The 18,867-nt window shown below is 48.0% G+C and overlaps 1 protein-coding gene across 2 annotated transcripts in view; it reads right to left on the bottom strand.

The window, feature by feature from the left end:
• Positions 1-18,867, bottom strand: part of DISP3 (dispatched RND transporter family member 3) — a 246,057-nt gene that overhangs the window by 20,881 nt on the left and 206,309 nt on the right. For both annotated transcript variants that reach the window (XM_076070260.1, XM_032961968.2), the window contains 4 exons: positions 17,703-17,829; positions 11,354-11,499; positions 5,764-5,923; positions 4,761-4,874 (listed from right to left, as the gene is read on the bottom strand). In XM_076070260.1, the coding sequence (XP_075926375.1) occupies positions 4,761-4,874; positions 5,764-5,923; positions 11,354-11,499; positions 17,703-17,829 (547 nt within the window). The remainder of the gene's footprint in view (positions 1-4,760; positions 4,875-5,763; positions 5,924-11,353; positions 11,500-17,702; positions 17,830-18,867) is intronic.

Genomic DNA, 18,867 nt, shown 5'->3' with positions numbered 1-18,867 from the left:
CAAGTGCGTCACGCCTATAGAAGTTACGGAAAATACAAAGATTCCCCGTATAGCCCTGACAAGACTTTTGGGGCAAGTGCTGCACCTATGAAGGATGGCACGGTGGGTGGCCGGCACCACGCCCGGCCGCATTTGTCTCGCGAGTGGCGATGTTTACACACTGCACCAGGTACTTATTGGAGGCCGGGTTGACCTCGGGGAGGCCCAGGAGGGGTTCGTATAATTGTCACTGGTGTTGGCCGTGAGCGGGAATCAAACACGGGTCGCCGGGTTCGTAGCTACAGTGAGGGAAAAAAGTATTTGATCCCCTGCTGATGTTGTACGTTTGCCCAATGACAAAGAAATGATCAGTCTATAATTTTAATGGCAGGTTTATTTGAACAGTGAGAGACAGAATAACAACAAAAAAAATCCAGAAAAACGCATGTTAAAAATGTTATAAATTGATTTGCATTTTAATGAGGGAAATAAGTATTTGACCTCCTCTCAATCAGAAAGATTTCTGGCTCCCAGGTGTCTTTGATACAGGTAACGAGCTGAGATTAGGAGCACACTCGTAAAGGGAGTGCTCCTAATCTCAGCTTGTTACCTATATAAAAGACACTTATCCACAGAAGCAATCAATAAATCAGATTCCAAACTCTCCACCATGGCCAAGACCAAAGAGATCTCCAAGGATGTCAGGGACAAGATTGTAGACCTACACAAGGCTGGAATGGGCTACAAGACCATTGCCAAGCAGCTTGGTGAACCTTTTCCTAGACCACATCAATTCCAGACACCCCGCCATGAAATTCTTAGCTCTTTCGGTAAAGTCATGTTAAAGGGAAACAATAAAATAATGAAATATATATAAAACAATAACAAACAATTCTCACGACGTTTCGGCCATAACACAAACGGTCATCATCAGGTGTGAAAAGCAACGGCAAGAAACATTTGAAAGAAGTGGCGGTTTGTATTTATTTATTTACTTTTAAACGGTGTTTAAAAATATATGCATATCCGACCAGGAACACATAGGCAGTGAACTCAAGCACGTACACCAAGCTCTTAAGGCTAATGGTTACTCCGACTATACAATCTGCAAAGCTATCACTCCAACCATGAAGAAGGACCCTCTTGAGGAGCCTTTCAAAGCCATCACTTTACCCTACATTGCGGGGATCACAAAAGAGATCTCCAAAATCTTGAATAAACACAAGATCCAGGTCCGTTTCAACACATTACATAAAATCCGTGATCTGGTTCCGTCTGTAAAAGATGTGATTCCGGACATACAGTACCCTGGTGTCTACAAACTAAGTTGCCTCTGTGGTAGTAGTTACATTGGAGAAACCAAACGCCATGTCTCGGACCGCATTCGTGAACACAAAGCCGACCTAAAACACGGTAGGACCAACACCTCGGCCGTGGCAGATCACTGTTATAATTCAGTAGGCTCACATAACATTGTTTCTCTTTAACGTGACTTTACCGAAAGAGCTAAGAATATGAATTACTGCTGTCACGAAAGCTTTAAATCAAAATTTACCCCGCCATCAAATTCACCATGGAAGTGGAGAAAAATGGCAAGCTACTATTCTTAGATGTTCTGTTTGAGAGGAGACCTGATGGCTCATTGGGACATTCTGTCTACAGGAAACCCACCCACACAGATTCCTACTTGAAACCTGATTCCCACCACCATCCGACTCAAAAGAATTATCTCATCAAAACGTTATACCACAGGGCTCATTGCATTTCAGACCAACACCACCTGACCAGTGAATTAAAACATGTACATCTGGCCCTCAAGAGGAACGGATACTCTGACCGTACCATCCGCCAAGCTGTTTCTCCCTCCATACAGAAACAACCACTTGATACTCCGATCAAAACCATCACACTACCATATATAGCAGGTGTTACTAAAAATATCTCCAAAATTCTAAACAAACACAAGATCCTGGTCCGGTTCAATACAGTACACAAAATCCGTGACCTGATCCCATCCGTGAAAGATGTCATTCCTGACTTACAGTACCACGGGGTTTACAAATTGAGCTGCACCTGCGGTGACTGCTATATCGGGGAGACGAAACGACATGTCTCTGACCAAATTCGCGAGCACAAATCAGATTTGAAACACGGCAGAACGAATTCTTCTGCCGTAGCTGATCACTGTTACAACGCTGTGGGTGATCACGATATAGTTTTCTCCGATACCAAGGTTCTCTGCAAACCCACGGGTTTTTATCAGAGATTTGTCCACGAGGCAATTCAGATTTACAAACACAGACACAATTTCAACCGAGAGGATGGTTTCAAATTAAGCAATCATTGGAAAGATGTTCTAAATCAAACCAAACATTAAATAATTTTCAATGGTACAGTATATTTATTCAAGTAGTGGTATCCCAAACTTTCACAGCAGCTTATTTCCCTTCACACCAACATTATGTAAACTAACCCCCCCCCCCCACCCGTGCCGGTCCAGTACATCATTGTTATGCTAATTCCTTTATCAAGGCGTTTTTTGTTTCCTCCCACACAGCTTAAAGAACGCGACCTGGGCTTGGCTGTCTTCACTCCAACGCTGTCCTCTGGACAGTCCGGTCCCTTCACCTGATGAAGGCCAATTGTGTTGTGGCCGAAACGTCGTGATTTTTGTTGTTTTATTTTTTACCTACGTGACTTTACCGAATAGAACCAAAGAGTAAGGCGACAACAGTTGGTGCGATTATTCGCAAATGGAAGAAACACAAAAGAACTGTCAATCTCCCTCGGCCTGGGGCTCCATGCAAGATCTCACCTCGTGGAGTTGCAATGATCATGAGAACGGTGAGGAATCAGCCCAGAACTACACGGGAGGATCTTGTCAATGACCTCAAGGCAGCTGGGACCATAGTTACCAAGAAAACAATTGGTAACACACTACGCCGTGAAGGACTGAAATCCTGCAGCGCCCGCAAGGTCCCCCTGCTCAAGAACGCACATATACATGCCTTTCTGAAGTTTGCCAATGAACATCTGAATGATTCAGAGGACAACTGGGTGAAAGTGTTGTGGTCAGATGAGACCAAGATGGAGCTCTTTGGCATCAACTCAACTCGCCGTGTTTGGAGGAGGAAGAATGCTGCCTATGACACCAAGAACACCATCCCAACCGTTAAACATCGAGGTGGAAACATTTTGCTTTGGGGGTGTTTTTCTGCTAAGGGGACTTCACCGCATCAAAGGGACGATGGACGGGGCCATGTACCGTCAAATCTTGGATGAGAACCTCCTTCCCTCAGCCACGGCATTGAAAATGGGTCGTGGATGGGTATTCCAGCATGACAATGACCCAAAACACACGGCCAAGGCAACAAAGGAGTGGCTCAAGAAGAAGCACATTAAGGTCCTGGAGTTGGCCTAGCCAGTCTCCAGATCTTAATCCCATAGAAAATCTGTGGAGGGAGCTGAAGGTTCGAGTTGCCAAACGTCAGCCTTGAAACCGTAATGACTTGGAGAAGATCTGCAAAGAGGAGTGGGACAAAATCCCTCCTGAGATGTGTGCAAACCTGGTGGCCAACTACAAGAAACGTCTGACCTCTGTGATTGCCAGCAAGGGTTTTTCCACCAAGTCATGTTTTGCAGAGGGGTCAAATACTTATTTCCCTCATTAAAATGCAAATCAATTTATAACATTTTTGACATGCGTTTTTCTGGATTTTTTTGTTGTTGTTATTCTGTCTCTCACTGTTCAGATAAACCTACCATTAAAATTATAGACTGATCATTACTTTGTCAATGGGCAAACGTACAAAATCAGCAGGGGCTCAAATACTTTTTTTCCCTCACTGTAACTGCAATGCTATCCGCTCCCCGTAGAACACACACACAAACGTGTGTTTTCATAAGGAGTAGCACAGATGTGTGCGGTAATAACAACTGTTCATTTAATGCGTTTTCTCGGCAGAACTTTCGCACAGTCCGAACTTTTTTGTTCATTTGGGTGCCGCTTGGGATACAGACCAATGATAACATTTGGCTTCATAGCGAATCGAACGGCAATTGCCTCTCAAGAAGCGGTCCAAAACGGTGGAACATGCATCGTAGGGGCCATGGGGGATGAAAGGAGGTGGTAACACCCCACGTTTCTTTTTATTTTAAAAGAGATAGCTACGGGCCGCGAAGGGGACGGCGTGGAGAGTCTGGACCTTGAACAGCGAGCAGCGAGTCAACAGCACGGACGGCTCAGGGAGTGGGGGTTGTCACATCACGGGAGGAGAAGAGGTGAGGGAGTTGCTGTGTCACGGAGCGAAGCCCGGCTGAGAGCTCTGATAAAAGTCTTTGCTTGCTGGAGCGGCAAGTGTGCGGAGGGGGGGGGGGAGATGGAGTGTGTCATGGTACAGAGTGTCCAGTCCACATGTAATGTTCAATACGATGTGATGATCCCTTTATTCATGAAAGGGGTAATTGTCGACTGTGGGATGAGACCGGAATACCCAGAGAAATAAAAAAAAAACACACAGCTATGTTAGCAACAGCAATACAGCGATGTTAGCGACTTATTCTCTGTACTGCATTCAGTGGGCAACCCAATGTCCCTGAAGGCAGGTTATGTACCGTATATCACAGATATAACCTCACGATCTCACTCACGATCTCACTCACGATCTCACTCACCCGACCGCCGAGTGGCTGGAGAGCGGGCTCGGGCCACAAAGCCGCCTCGAAAGACTTTGAGACGTTGAATAGTGACGAGCGGAAGCAACAGAGGCCCCCATACGTACCAAGGACCATCATGAGCACGATGAAGGTCAGGCAGAGGTGAGAAGTGAAGACGGCAACAGCAGCCACGCAGATGGCGAGAGAGAGGGCCAAGCTGCACAGTGCACTCTGCATACCTTCATTGCACACAAAGACAAAGATCCCCCGCGTGTAGCCTACACAGGCTGTTGGGGCAACTTTTGTAGGCGAGCCCCTACGAAGGCCAACGTTGGCACACGAGCGGGGTGGCGTGGCAAACACCACGACCGGGCGCCCTCGTCTCCCCAGCGGTGGTGTTTTACGCACCGCGCCGGCTACTAATTTAAGGCCCAGTCAACCTCGGGGGACGCAAGAGGATCGGTTCAGACATTCGTCACCGATGTTGGCCATGAGTGGGAATCGATCGAACTTGAGGTTTCTGGGGCGCGTGCCTCGATGTTTTATCCACTGAGCACCTATTGACGGAAACTCCAGGCTGCAGTTTAAGATGACAATTATGGCGATATCAGGAACACTGATGTCATAATTGTGGATTTCAAGCCCAGCGTGCTAACCGTTGCTCCACGGCAGCATCCTTTAAATAGCAGGGGTGGGGGGGGGTGGTATTACTCATGTTCAAATCCTAGTTCGGGGGTGGACTCAGCCTACCATGCCCCCGGGAGTCAGCGGTGATTCTCCTTACGAATATATTCGGCCCCCATCATAGGAATGTGTGATTTTCATCACGGGCTCGCAACAGGTGCTGTGCTCAGCATGGGCAGCGGTACCACCACTGCCGCTCTACAGTCAACAGTAGAGTTCGTAATCAGAATCTGAATATTTTTTTATACTGCAGGAGCAAACATTTTTGGGTTAGATCGCTTAAAACGTGTCGTAAAACCCGCCTCCACTCGACACAGCCAATCAGGAAGGTGTGTCACGTGAAAAAAAAAATAAACTTGCCAATTAATTACCACTTCAGCGCACCGGTGTTTCGCTGGCATCATCGTCAGGCGATTGCCAGCACAGTGTGGTGTAGGCGCTTACCCAGAACCTCGGTGAACACCTGCTTCCAGTGCTGGCAGGTTTGGAATCCTCGACGGAGCACCGAGTCGGGGGGCAGGCTCGCCAGCTGCTGCTGCAGGAACGCCTCCCAGCGGGCGTAGTCGTCTAGCGAGTCCACGGCAGAGCCGCCGCGGTACGTGACCTGGCACGGGCGGGCGGGCGGGCGACCGACCATCACTCAACCACCGTGGCGCCCACGGTGGGAAGATGTAGGCTGCTGGACAATCTGTATTGAATGTCGATCGTTCCGAGTCATCTAGTTTCCATCTCATACGCGTAAATATCCACCAACGAACTGACCAAACACACGGCAGCACAAAACCTTTCTCTCCCCCCCCCCCAACCCCCCGAAGACTCGGTGAGGGATTTCATGCATAGATAAAGGTGTGAGTCTAATCTTGATTTGAAGCTTTCGTGACTGCAGGAATCCATACTCTTTGGTTCTTTCGGTAAAGTCACGTCGGTATAAAATAAAATAAAATGTGTGAGTCTGTCAAACACCGAGCAAGGAAGCACAAAGTGGCAGGCAGGCTGAAAAGTGGCCTACAGGTCACACTCTACGACGCATCAGATGTTTCAATTGGCATCGCCCACAGCATCGAGGGGACACCCAATGGGGCAGCAGTCGGCCGTACAGAAAGTTTCACTCTGTGCGGCCTGCTGATGGCTGTGCGACACGCTGGAGGGGCGCAGCAATCAATGATCGATGCGTGGCAGAGGTTGTCGGGTGAGCCAGCCAGCAGCTCGGAAAGCACAGAGACCGGCGGAGCGAGGTGACGGACGGTGCAGATGTGACTGTCGGTTCGTACACACCCCGCTGACGGGTCCACACCCAGCTCTCTTCAATCGCGGAATTAAATGCGTGGGTGCGCTTCGCCCGCCCGTGCGAACGCCCGCCGAAGTGGCACCGCTGCGAATCAAAACGGGAGGCGGTGGCGCCTCTCGCGCTCCGAAAACGTGCGGGGCTTGCGCCTCTGACGGCGGCGGCAGAGGAGGAGGAGTCAAGTGCGCGGGCCGCGGCATTTGCGCCCGCCAACCCCGTTACGTCCGATAATCTCGCGCCTATCACTCCTGGCGCTCGGGCAGAAGAACGAACGGCACCACCGCGCCTGCCGGGGTGACCCCAAAAGGCAAACCTGGGTGGACTCGTAAGTCACATCGGCGGGGGCGGGGGGGGGGGGCGCGGGGGTAGGGTGAAACTCATTAAAGCTAACCTTTTGCTTATAAAGCTACGATATTAGGAAGAGGAGCGCTCTGATTGGCCCGTTTGGCTGTGCTCCGTTTTTATTAGCCTGCAGAATTTCTGCCGCGTACGGTAAAGGGAAGGCAGAATATTATTTTGCAGGCGCAAGCTGTAAAAGTAGAATCATGGTTTAAAGGGAAGGTTTAATGACCCCAGAGGTTCATTAAATGTATCATCCGTCTGCCCAATAATTTTCTTACGGCTAACACTTTTATCATAGTGAGATTTTGTTTCCCAAAAATAATGGCATTCTTTTAATTTTTTCCCGTGACTTTATACTTCGAGCATACATAGCACATTAGAAATTCTTATAAAGGAGATGTTTTAATTGCACGTTCCTGCACCAAGGGTCAGCCTCGCCTCAAGTGAAATACCAAAGCTCATACAGACAGCACAGCACAGCCCATATGGACAGCAGTATGGGCAGCCCAAGGCTGTATAGCACCAGGCATAATGTGTTCCACTCAATGTTCAACACTGTGCCAGGTTTGTAAAAGTTGTTTATCATTAAAATGTAAACCAGATATAGGCAAAAAAAACATTTTAGACCAAATTAAATTGTAGAGATAACGTAAATAAAACTCCCGACAACACCACGGATCGTATTAAAATTTAATACATATTTAATGACCATGCCAATACTTGTTTATGTATATACAGTATATTGAGTCTTTTTTTGCCTCTAGATGAAAACTGGTATCCCGCTGAAAACCCACGCAGGCAACGGGCTGAACGCAGAGCTCCACGTGTCACATCGGGCGTCTCCCCTTTGTGAAAATGTTCAATATACTTCGAAGCCCAGAAATGTTTTGTTATTAACAGGTGCACAAAAAAAATCCATCGCATTAAAAAAAAATTAGTTCCGCACTGAAGTCGGCTAATATCCAGCTCTGAAAATTAAATATCAGTTTGACCGTCATGCGAGGAATATTGGTCGCGTGTGCGGAGCAGGTGGCACAGTGGTGCTCCCCCCTCGTCTGTGTGGACCAGAGGTCACTTGAATGCATCTCAGAGGGAGCCCTAGCGATATCTGCTGCTGTGGGCCATTCTCCAACAGCACGACGAAGGGGTTGCAACGGCTCTGGCAGGGACCCGGATGGAAAGCACATCTGGTGGCGTGACACTGATAGAAAAATGGAATAAAATTGGGAAAATATAAAAACAATTACTCGGAGTTTTAAATTAAACTGACTGATGAAACAACATATACATTAGCATTATCTGTACCATCAACATAATCGCTGGGAGGCTTGGAAAAAAATGTTTGCATATATTTTGCACATCACTGGACATTAAATTAGTGCCTAATTTTCCGGCACAGGGCATCCGGTTATTTTTAAGAATTTGAGAGTGTTGCACTCTCACACGCGCGCACACACGCACGCAACTGCCCCACTAATTGTCATCGTTAAGGCCCATTACTGGCGAGGGGTAGCACAGCATCCATTAGTAGGGCTGGTGGGGCAGGGAACGGGCTAGCGGCTGGGGCTGGTGGCTGGGGAGGGCGGAGTCCAACGAAGCGGAGTGAGGATTAAAGCACGTTGCACGGCAGCACGGAACACAGAAAAACAAAACGTCGCCGGCCTTATGCCTGCGCAACAGCCCCGCGCGGCATCTGCTAGCCGTGCTCGCGCACAGTACCATTTGGACCTCCGAAGCGTTAATATTTGGGTCTTTCGGTAAAGTCACGTAGATGGTTCAAAGAAAATAACCAAAAACTACGTTTCGATCACAACACAAGAGATCGTCATCAGGAGGAAAGAGGAGAAAAGCTGCTGAATGCAGACTGTTTTATTGGGTGTAGTCCTAGGGTCATAAACGAAGTGGGCGGGGCTAGTGATGTTAATGTGAGAGATTAGCATGTTAATGTGAGAGATTAGCGTGTTAATGTGAGAGATTAGCATGTTAATGTGAGATCGCAGAGCCACCGTGATGCAGAGGTCGGCGTCCATAGGCGGTCACGTTGGCGCGAGAAATTCAACCTGCTAATGACATCGGAAGGTGGCAGGAAAGGAACATCACATCCAGTTATGACTTAAACTGGTTGATGACGTCCTTCTAATGATTGCTAAATTTGTACCCATCTTCTCGGTTGAAATTGTGTCTGTGTCTTTATATATGGATGGCTTCATGAACGAATCTTTGTTGATAGCCAGTGGGTTTGCAAAGTTCCTTCGTCTTAGAGAAATACATTTTGTGTGAGCCCACCGCATTGAAACAATGATCAGCCACGGCCGTGGTGTTGGTCCTACCATGTTTCAGATCTGCCTTATGTTCAACGAACGAGACGTGTCGCTTAGTTTCCCCAAAGTAACTACTGCCGCAGACACAGTTTAGTTTATAGACGCCGGGGTATTGCATGTCAGGGATAACATCCTTCACAGATGAGATCAGATCACGCAATTTATGTACTGTGTTAAATCGAACCTGGATTTTGTGTTTGTTCATGATTTTGGAAATCCTTTTGGTGACCCCTGCTATGTATGGCAAGGTGATGGTTTGGATTGGGTCCTCAGATGGTTCTTTCCCAACGGTTGGGGTGATAGCGTTACGGATTGCGGAGCTGAATATCCATTCATCTTGAGAGCTTAGTGTACATGTTCCAGTTCACTGGCTGGGTGATGATGGTCAGAAATGCATCGAGCTCTATGGTGTAGAGTTTTGATGAAGGAATTCTTCTGGGAAGGATGGTGGTGCGAGTCAGGTTTTAGTTAGGCATCAGTATGGGTGGCTTTCCTGTAGACAGTGTCCCATTGAGCCATCTGGTCTCTTTTCGATTAAAATATCAAAGAATGGTAGCTTGCCATCCTTTTACACTTCCATGGTGAATTTGATGGCTGGGTGTATGGAATTGATGTGGTTGAGGAATTGGTTCAGAGCTGGTCGGCCATGTGGCCAGATGACGAACGTGTCATCTACGTACCTCTTCCACAAGGACGGACGTAGAGTGGATGCCTGGATGGCATCTGTCTCATCAAAACATTGGCGACAACTGGAGATAAGGGAGAACCCATTTGGGTACCTTCAACTTGTTTATAGAATGTTCCATTCCAGGTGAAGTAAGTGTTGGTGAGGCAGCGTATCACCAGGGCTGGTACATCAGCATTCAGTAAATGTTGGACAAAATCTTCAATGATTGCAATGGTGTCAGGCACAGGAACTTTGGTAAACAAGCAGACTACATCGAAACTAACGAGCAAATCTCCTGGAGAGAGTGAGATGTCCTTAATTAACGGTACCAAGTGAGCTGAGTTAAGCGCAGCTTTCCTGATGTGTTGTGCACGTGTGCCTTGTGTACAATGAACTGCTCGACAAAAGGAAAGAAGCGGGCCGGGGGCACTTTATAGTAAGAGAATGAAGAAATCAATAAACGAAATGTACTACATGGCCGCGGGTTGGGCCAAGGTACATGGTAATGGGACAATAACACGGTAAGCGAGGGCTTGTTCGACATTATAACATTAATGGGGAGTGTTGAGGCGGACCAAATGGGATTACGCTGTTCCGCAGCACTAAGCCGGTGCTGTTAAGCAGCTTGGTTCAAATCCAGGCAAGGTTTTAAAATACATATATTTTTTTGAAAGTGACCACAGGTGGCTCAGCAGTCAGGGCGCTGAACCAGGATTGCTGAGATCCTGGGTTCCAATGCCATGTGAGCAATGAGTCCTCACTGAACAAAATTTCTCCTAAAAAATGTTCCTGTATATTTCCCCAAGTTTGTTTTAGGTTGGTGAATACAAAAGACATATTAACCTTTGTATATTTACAACCTGGTGCTGTTTGTTGCTGGCCGCTTGTAATTTTGGAGATTTGGGCCTGTTTTCAGCAGCTGTTATAAAAAAATGAAACAAAGGTTTTTAAAGTATATTTTTCAAAAGTGCCTTGTTCAGCTCACGAGTCAGAGCCCTGTGCTAGCATCGCTGAGATACCGGGTTCGGTAGCGAACCCACGCAAACCACTCCACACCACTCATCTCAGTGGTCCCGCCTCAGTGCTTTAACCTTGGAGTTTACCCAGCCACCCCTCGCAGTCCCATTGTTCCACAAGGGCAGGAGCAGCAGGAGCAATTATTAGGAAACCACTGTGGGCTATGCACTTTTAAATCTAGATTGAAAACGAATTCATTGAGAACAGCGTTTTGTGTTTCTTTTGTCGTCGTTCCCCTGCACCTCCGATTAGCATGGTTGGCTACATACGGTGCAAAATAAATCCAACGTGCATACGTACATACGAGCAGCATTTGGTATGACCGTACGGGAGCTATGGGAGACGAGGCGGTGCTCTCTGCGTGTGTCTGTGTGTGTGTGTGCGGGACCCGGGAGGTCTCACCGATTCGAAGGCGAGCGATAGCCAGGCCACTCGACCCTCGCGGAAGCCGAGAGCCGCGTGGGACAGCTGCCCCGGCAGCAGCCGTGGCTCGGGGAGGTCGCGGCACTCGGCGCTCATCAAGCGCAGCACGGAGGACAAGCTGAATCCTGCCCCCGGTACAAGGGTCGAGGTGGGGCGAGAGCGGGAGAGGGTGAGACAGGAGCCGTTGGTTGGCATGGGGGGGGGGGTGGCAGACGGAAGGGGTTCTCGAGCCAGGGGTGTCCGGACACCTCCAAAATGTTGAGATATGGCTTAGAGAAACCCAACAACATATGTGTAACGATCTGTACATTTCCTCCACTTTCTTCACGTCCCCTTTCTTAGCTCTATATGGTGGTGGTCCAAAGGGTGGGTGATGGGGGAACTCGCAAACTTCCCTCAGAGATCATATATTGCAAAAAAAAATTAATGTTGGGTCCTATTTAAAGAGCTTGTAATTTGTTTGATTGCCCTAGATCCGTCTTGGTTTCCTTTCTCTTTATTGTGACCGGAGATCACAGAGGAATAGGTCCTACATGTATCCTCTTAACCATATCGCTGGGTTCCGCCAGCTGATGTTTGCTTCTTTGGTTTTTCTTTCTTAAAAAGCCCAACATTTTATTTTAAATTAGACAAAGATCCCCCGTATAGCCTTAACAGGCTGTTGTGGCAAGTGCGGTTAGCGAGCACCTATGAAGGCTGGCACGGCTCACGAGGGGGTGGGTGGCTAGAAACCACGCCCGGCCACCTTTGTCTCTCCAATGGTGATGTTTTGCACACCACACCAGGTACTCATTTGAGGCCGAGTCGACCTAGGGGAGGTCCAGGACCGGTTAAGATAACCGTCACCGGTGTTTTCCCGTGAGCATGAATAGAACTCGGGTCGCCGGGTTCGTAGCGCGAACCGCTACACCACCGCTCCTCACGCATACACACACAGACACACACATTTGTATAGTACACAGTTATCTTCCTTCTACAAGATGACATAAATGCTGATTATAATGATGAAGGAGCCTTTAAATACACAAAGAACCTCAACGCATCAGTCAATAAACACTGCCTCTTTACAAAATAAACATATACGTTGTCAAGGCCACACTGTTCTTGACGAATGCGTGGAAATTTTTTGTTAAAAGTCCCTGCTGCGCACCGCTGCCAACGCAGCATCATTAAGTTATCACATCGACAGTCGGCTCAGCGCCGATTTCGGTGAACTGATAGTTGTGTATATTTTGTGTAATCACTTCACGCGGCTCCGTAATCTGAGCAATAACCAAAACTAAAGCTATTGTATTTACCAGGTTAGGCCCACTGAGCTATGTAGGTCTTTTTCAGAAGCGACCTGGCCACAAATGATTGGTCAACGAAGTGGCTTATCACGTGGAAATGTATAGCATCCAAATAATCTAAACCGCATGTTTCTAAACGTGGAGGGAAAAACCGGAGTAAAATCCATATAACCACGTGGGAGGTGGGGGGGGGGGGGACATGCAAACTCCAAATATACAGGCGTCAGGATCGTACCCACGACTTCCTGCATACCAGGCGAGGGAGATAACATCTCGCCAAACGCCGAACCATCCGCTGATAGTGGGCTACCCCCCCCAACCTCCACAGGGCGGCTTTGCCCCAATGGTTGCAGGAACACAAGAGGCGGAAGCCGTGAATGGAGGGCGCGTGAGCGGGATCGAAGAGCGCTGTCCAGAGGAGAGGACGTTACGGCTGCAATTGATTATCAGTTCACCTTCACTGTGACCAACTTAAGGGGCTGCCAATTCCCGCCATTGTTTATCGATGCACATTCACTAAAGGTAACCCTAAAGGTCACAAACGGTGTTAGAGCTATTAAGGTCAAAAGTCAATTTTCCTACGCTCGATACGTGTCGGGCGATGTTCATCTCCATTTGCAGCCCGAACCCAGGGGTATCAACTACACGTTCTTATGACAGGGATCAACCCTTCCAGAGGACAAGCACTATTACTAATCTCAGTAAACAAATAAAAAAACATATTTGAAAAACTCGACGCTCGTCTATGTTAACAACCCCTTTGCTCACGTCTTAAATTCCACATTTCTATGGCAAGGGCCCAGGCAATCCAAACATAAAATGCTATACTTGTTTTTAATGTGCAGGAATCCGTTTGAATGAGGTTGAACAGTGATCGCTGCATCGAATTAAGGAAGCAATATTGCTGTGAGAGGTGGCGGTACCAACATTAGACTCCACTACAGATGATGACTGCCGTGCACCGATATATACTGAATTACTAATGGCCAGACGGAGGTGGAGGAAATTCAAGAAACTTGCCCATTGTTGAAAGGGTCCACCCCCCCCCCCCCCGCCGCCTCAAAGTTACTTTTGTTCTGGGGCCCCCCAGTGGGGGCCTAGCCACCACCATTGTTTGTGGACAACAGAACGGATATTCAGATTGTTGCCGACATCGCCATTGGCATGAGGCGGAGGAGGGGGTCGCAAGCTGCCTCGCGCTTGTCAAGGGAGAGTTGGTAAATGTCACCGCGGCTGTGCGGACCCGCCGCTCTCCGTGGGATTAATTACCGTCGCATTTTTGTTTTTTTTAAATACCTGCCAACTCTGCTGTTTTATTTTTTTTTCTATTATCTCCGCCTTTGATTGGTTTGCAATCAGTGAAGCACATGCACGCGGGCGTCCCACCGCTCTCCCGACCGCCGGTCAGTTGGGAACTGCGCGGGAAAATCCGAAAAAGTGTCGGTGAGTTCGTACCCCGCGTCGGCGTGCTTCCGCGCGGTCGGGAGCTTTCGGCGTTATTCCCGCCAATCGTCCTTTAAACGACCAAAAATCAACAAGAGAAACGTGGTTCCACCATTTGCCCAGGAACCACCCCCCCACCCCCCCCCCACCCAGTTTAAAGGCCATTTTTTAAATATATATTTCAATAAGGTCCTGCGCTGCCTGGAATTCCGGCAGCGGTGCAACGGTCATCGCACGAGCGAGAGATTGCCGGTTCGGTTCGGTCCCCCGCTGCAGGGGGGGTGTGAAACGACGGGGCAAGTTTTCGTAAATCCCCACCGCCTCTCTCTTCCACCCCGCAGTGTGAAAAAGCGCAGCACAATTGGTCGATCAGCAGGCCCCGTGTGGTTGGGCAAAGTGCCTGGCCAGTGTGGACGAGGCGGCGAGATACACCAGAAGCTCTGTGGATGCCCTTCTGCCAGCAGTGGCACGAACAGGCAATTCCAGGGTGGCACACGTTTGCCGTTTTCCTTCGTACAGGACGTTTATAGCCAATTCAGTTCTCAGAGAGTGTTATTGCGGATCATTAAAGCGCAGCCTCGAAGTAAAACTGACTCTCTGTGTGTAACATTGAGTTAGACCACGTAAACATCTAAAGCATATTCATACATTGGAAGTAAGCACCCTCTCGTCTGCAGTTATCTGAATGAGATGCATCATGGTAATTGCGTTTCTTATTCTTTATTCTTGTTGTACAAACGCCGTGGCAATTTTTAACCACCGACAACTCGGCGCTCAATAATTGCTAATTATTTCGCATTTACATCTCTCTTCTTCTGAAAATGTGCTGAAGTTTGTTTACCGTATCACAGGCCACGCGTGGACCCACTGCCAAATGAAAAAAAAATCAATTAAAATGTTAAATTAACTTATACGAATTGTTACCGCGCATGCCGTTGAAACTGATAACGTGCGAGCATGAATCAAAATTAGCGCTAATGTGCTGCAGTGAAGCAAATAATTTAGTGGTCAATTGGAAGAGAAGCGGTGAGGTAAATTTTCTCATTTTAGTGTTTATTAAGAATGTCTCGCTCGCCGCGTAATGAGAACACTGCCACTAGCGAGCTGCTGTGAGGCAGACTGTCAAGACCAAAGTGATTTTTTTCGTCTCCGTACGCGAAAAAAAAGGCAACAGCACACCCGTTGCCGACAACGTTAAAATATTGACTTGGGAATCATTTGATCTCTCCCCCCCCCCCCCAAGCCTTCCCCCTCGTGGCTCGCTTGCACGCGACGCCCACGAGACAGAGGGCATGTTCCACGGCATCGCGCCTTCCATTGCTTTCAATGAAGGCGTCGAAGCCGCATCGCCGAGAATCACCACGTGGAGGAGAAGTGTCAATTCGTTTGTTGGCATAATCTCAAGCGCGACCCGACGTTAAAACTCGGCGGCGCTAGTGGCTGACGCGCTGTGCAAATGAACCCGGCGACCCGAGTTGGTTTCGGGGCTTAGGCTCACATTGAGTTGTGAGCCGTATCTGAGCCTCCGCTCACTAAACCAACATTCACCGGCACGGTGAAGTAAAGCCTTCATCTAGCCCGTGGATTGACAACATGGACGTACATGTGTGAATGTTGAGCTTGTTTTGCACCGTACGTAGCCGACCGTGCCAATCGGAGGTGCGGGAGATGGACAAAATAACGTTTTGAATAAATTGTTTTACACGTGTTGTATATAAGGTTTTTGATCAAGGTCGTACGGATCAAACACATGAACATTAACAAGGAAAGCGGAACAATAAACATTAAAGTGATTAGTGAAGCGTGCAGAGGCACATGCTCGTTTACTGTATATGTACGTTGAACTTATTTCGCATAGTACGTAGTAAACCCAGAGGCCAGGAACAAGGCACATGGATATGAGAGCCAACAGATTAGACATCATGTTGACTGTTAAAGGAGGGTAAAACATTGGCTTTCGACAGGACACATCGCTCGCAGAGGTGGCTGTATTTGAGCCTTACCATGGGGTGACAGCCAAACAGAGAGCAAATGCCCGACAGGATGACCGCCGCAGAGGTAGAATGGGAGATGGCGAAGACTTTGAAAGGCTTTTATCCAACAGCGGATAGATCATTGTTTAATTCTGATATATTTTTGGGGGGATGATTTTTTTTCTTTTGACAGGAGAGCCAAGAATCTGTTTCTATTGAATCTGATGATTTTAAAAAAAAAGTTCGATAGGGCTCTTCAAAACTGGCCAAACGCCGCGTGAACATCACCCCGCGGTAGTTGGTGAACAATCACAGCGTGACGCTCGTTGCCAGATCAAACGTCGTGCGGGTCGCTCGAGACCATATGGCCATACTTCACCAGCGCGGGGTTGGTGAAGGTGTGGAGCATAAGCATCGGAGAATTAAGGTAAAACAATGGATTTTGTTGCACTGCCCTCTGCTGACTTCGCGGTCCTGCAGCCCTATGGCAAACATATTTTTAGAAGCTCGGTGGTCACCCATCCAAGCACTGCGCGAGGTCAACCCAGCTTAGCTCCCGAGCTCAGGCGAGATTGGATGCGTTCCAGGTAATTTGGTCATGTCATTTAGTCAATTGGTCCCGTCCTGATTTGGTTATGCCATGCCAGGCAGAGATGGGCGGTATCTAAATTACATTACATTTTTTTAATGTGGAATCTAAGTTGCACACCTAGTGTTTAATAATAATAATACAAATGTTTAGTTTCGTACAGCATCTTCGTTCATGCAAACAGCATCTCACAAATCGCTGAGGAGCCACGGACAAGCTTGACGGCAGCCCAGGTGGTGAAGAGGCACCAATAACTAGCCAAGTAAATACAAACGTGTCGTTAACCCACCACCACCCGACACAGCCTTTATTATGAATAATAGTGGTCGCGAAAGCCTATGTGTTAAACTGCCCAAGCCCTCCACAGTCCTCTTACAAATATATTTAGGTGCTTCAGCCAATTAATAAGTGTGTACACGTGGGAGGAAACCACAGCACCCGGTGAAAACCTATGCGCGCGAGGGGGCAACGCTCTATCCCGCACAGAAGGAGCAGGTGATATTAGTACACACTTGCTGTATCGTCCCCTCATGGTGGGCCAGGCTATGGCGTGGGAAGGGAGTTTGGCAAAATTTGTGCGATCCACCAACCCTTGCCTCCACAGTGCTGGATTACAGGGCACGTGCATGACCACCACCGCTGCCTGGCGAACCACCACTCTGATTAGCACGGCTGGCTACGTACGGTGTGAAAGAAGTTCAACATACATAAAAGCAATTAGTAATGTAATGAAAATTACACGGTTTATCGGTCATTTTTATCTCATTACATTTCCTCCATTATTTTGTACTCTGAATTTATTTTTCCCAACTCTTATCACCACGTTATATTCAGATTAATAATAATAACTTATTCCAACGGGAAGTTTTCTGTCAATTGCTTCCCTGCAAGGGATTGCATTGGAGGTCATTTTTTCAGGGGGCTTGGTTAACGCTCGCGCTGATGACTTCGGTCCCTGGCCGCTGCTGATTGGCCACGGCTAACGACGACGACGACGATGACGGCGGTGGTGGTGGCTGTCGCTGCGGTCCCACCTGACGGCAGACACTGAGCCCCTCCTGGCTTGACGAGCTGTCCGTTGGCAGCGAACGCCTTGCACAGACGACAGAGGTGGGCGAGCTCCCGCACCACGTCAAACTCGGGGTCGAACAGCACCTCGCCCTGCCGGGTTTCACGCGACAAACACGTACAAGTGCGCACGAAGCACGCGCGTACACACACACAATGTGCCATATTTAATCAACTGAGATTATAAAATAACAATCATCGTCTCTCCTGCCCTACTGGCAGACTAATGCCCCAGGTCCCTATTTTGCAACAGAGACTCTATCTTGGTTCTTGATTTCTTACCTGGTTACATGAAATAAACTTGAAACTATACAACAACAGCAGCTGGGCATTTGCCACCAAGTGGTGGTGATGTCATCACAGTGCTTGTGCCAGACTAGGTGCACTTCGAGATGCATGTGGAATGTCAAAAGGCTCGCTGGCAGGAGGGAGCGGGACAGACCTAGGTGCCATGAGTTGAATGACTGGGACCACTGCGAGATGCACCAGTTGTGATTCCCATTTTCACAAATAAAAATACCCTCATATAGCCTGAACAGACTTTTGCGGCAAGTGCTGTTAATCAGCACCTTTGAACGCCGGAACGGCACACGACGGGTTGGGTGGCCAGCACCACGCCCGACCGCCTTTGTCTCCCTAGTGGCAATGTTTACACACCGCACCAGCTACTCACTTGAGGCTGAGCCAACCTTTGCGAAGAATCCCAGGTCTGATTTTAAAGAATTACCACTCGTGTTGACCATGAGCATTTATCGAACTATCGAACTCAGGTGGCCAGATTTGTAGCAGAGTGCTACCCACCACACGACCGATCGAGCCACATGCATGCACTCAAGCCACTGGGGAGCTTTGAAATTTGAAATCTAAATTGAAAACGAATTTCTTTAGAACATCTTTTTGTGTTTAGTTTGTTGTCCTTCCCGTGCACCTCTGATTAGCAAGGTTGGCTGCATACAGTGCGAAAGAAGTTCAATATCCACACATGCAAAGACATACTCATCGCCCAAAACATTAACATATTCGAATTAATTATAATTAATCGAATGAATTAACGTCTGGGAATTGCCTAATAATTATTTCTCTTTGGTTCTTTCGGTAAAGTCACGTAGATGAAAAATAAAAATAATAATG

The sequence above is a fragment of the Petromyzon marinus genome, chromosome 28 (assembly GCF_048934315.1).
Source record: "Petromyzon marinus isolate PM22_M1 ecotype Great Lakes invasive population chromosome 28, UKy_Petmar_22M1.pri1.0, whole genome shotgun sequence".
Lineage (NCBI taxonomy): Eukaryota > Metazoa > Chordata > Hyperoartia > Petromyzontiformes > Petromyzontidae > Petromyzon > Petromyzon marinus.
This window is presented reverse-complemented; position numbering and strand designations above follow the sequence as displayed.